This window comes from Manihot esculenta, chromosome 5 (genome assembly GCF_001659605.2).
Source record: "Manihot esculenta cultivar AM560-2 chromosome 5, M.esculenta_v8, whole genome shotgun sequence".
In the NCBI taxonomy this organism is placed as follows: domain Eukaryota; kingdom Viridiplantae; phylum Streptophyta; class Magnoliopsida; order Malpighiales; family Euphorbiaceae; genus Manihot; species Manihot esculenta.
The window spans coordinates 28,006,051-28,007,864 of NC_035165.2; the positions used below are offsets into that span (position 1 = coordinate 28,006,051).

At 32.9% G+C, this 1,814-nt stretch overlaps 1 protein-coding gene across 1 annotated transcript; it reads right to left on the minus strand.

Annotated features, from left to right (window-relative positions):
* Nucleotides 1-632: 632 nt before the first annotated feature.
* LOC110614323 (cytochrome P450 82C3) lies at nt 633-1,271 on the minus strand (the record flags this gene model as incomplete). The annotated part of the gene is given in 1 exon segment (XM_021755836.2): nt 633-1,271. A coding segment is annotated over 1 exon segment (639 nt), but the record flags the coding sequence as incomplete, so codon positions are not given.
* Nucleotides 1,272-1,814: the final 543 nt, after the last annotated feature.

Sequence of the window (1,814 nt, forward strand, 5' to 3'; positions counted from 1 at the left end):
CAACTGGAGAGAGAAAGCATGAAAGAGAAAAAAAAAAAAGGAATTTCACATTAAGAGAAGGGTATTTCTGGAAAAAATTATCATCTCTCACTTTTGACTCTTTGACCAAACGGTTTAAATGGACGGAAGGACTACGAATTTGGACGGAAGAGAAAGTGAGGGACTTAAGTGTTGGGTCGCCAAAATAGAGGGACTTAAGTGTTGGGTCGCCAAAATAGAGGGACTTAAGTGTTGGGTCGCCAAAATAGAGGGACAGAAGTGTTAATTACGTTAAACCTTAGGGACTAAAAAGTAAATTTCCCAAAATAATTTGATATATGATAAACTGCGTGCACTTCAAAATTTTCCAAACAAAAAGATTTCTTCTTTAATACGGCAAGTGACCAGCGGAAAGGGTGAATTTTTACTACTCTTGTAAAAATCACCCCACTTTAGTAAAATACTTTTCACTTCTCCCTTTGTTCACAAAATTCTTTTTCACTAACCCTTATTTAATAAAAAGTATGGAGTTACTAATGGCAAAAGGATTCGTCTTTCTATGGACGTGTAAAGCAGAGATAAAAGGATACTGATAATTCAATAAAGGAAAATATTGCACGTAGAGCTCGGCTAACACAGACACAGTTCCTTAATTACTTTGTAGCAGCATAAAGGGGAGGAGGAAGGCACGTCATAAGGAGAACATCCAGAGGGGTGGCTTTGAGGTTTGTCAGTCCAGCGCTCTCACTCATATCAACTGGTTGGCCTGATGGAGTTTCTATTTCAAAAGAATGTAGCAAAGTAGCAAGTATGAGGTTCACAACTTGTGAAGCAAATGAGACTCCAGGACACATTCTTCTTCCACTGCCAAATGGTATTAGCTCGAAATTCTGGCCCTTGAAATCAATATCCTTGTGGGTTGTAAGAAACCTTTCTGGTTTAAACTCTGAAGGATTCAACCATACCCGTGAATCTCTATGAAGTTTTGAGAGATTTACAATAAGGCGTGTGCCTGATGGAATGTGATAGCCTCCTACACTGCAGTCTTCTATGGATTCATGTTGCACTGATAATGGAGCAGCAGGATACAACCTAAAAATTTCTTTGATGATGGCTTGAAGGTAAACCAAATCCTTCATGTCTGATTCGTTCACTTGCCTTTCTCTACCGACAACGCTGTCTAATTCTTGTTGTGCTTTCTTTAGGACGTGGCGATTGTTGAGTAGTAATGACAAAGCCTAAGTTAGTGTCACCGTTGTAGTGTCTGAAGCTCCTAGAATTAGAGCCTGTATGAACAAGAGAAATTATAGCATTTCAGAACAAATAAAAAATCGATCTTTCTATAATTTAAGGGGTAAGGTATATAATTTTCTGATCTATACCATGCACGTAGATTTGTTGATAATATCAACATCTTGGCCAGAAAACAATTAAGTTTTCACAAAAAAAAAAAAATTTAAAAAATAAAAAATCACGATACTCTTTGTTTAAAAATTAATCAGATATTTTGAGATCAAAATAAATTAATCATATATTTATTGCATTTTTCTCGCGGATAAATATTATCCTAATTAATAAAAAATGATTAAATTTAATTTATTTTATGATTATAATTTATTTATTGTTTAATGAATTTAATTATTTTTAATTTATTAAATTGATTATTAATTTTTGGTACAATCAGAGTGATTATAATAAATATAATTAATTTTTTTAATTAGAAAAAATTATAATTCTTAATTTTTTAAAAGTATATTATTACAACTAATTATAGTTACCCAAATGACAATAATTATCGATTAAAAAAAAAAAGAGTGAATGCCTTATCCGAACTT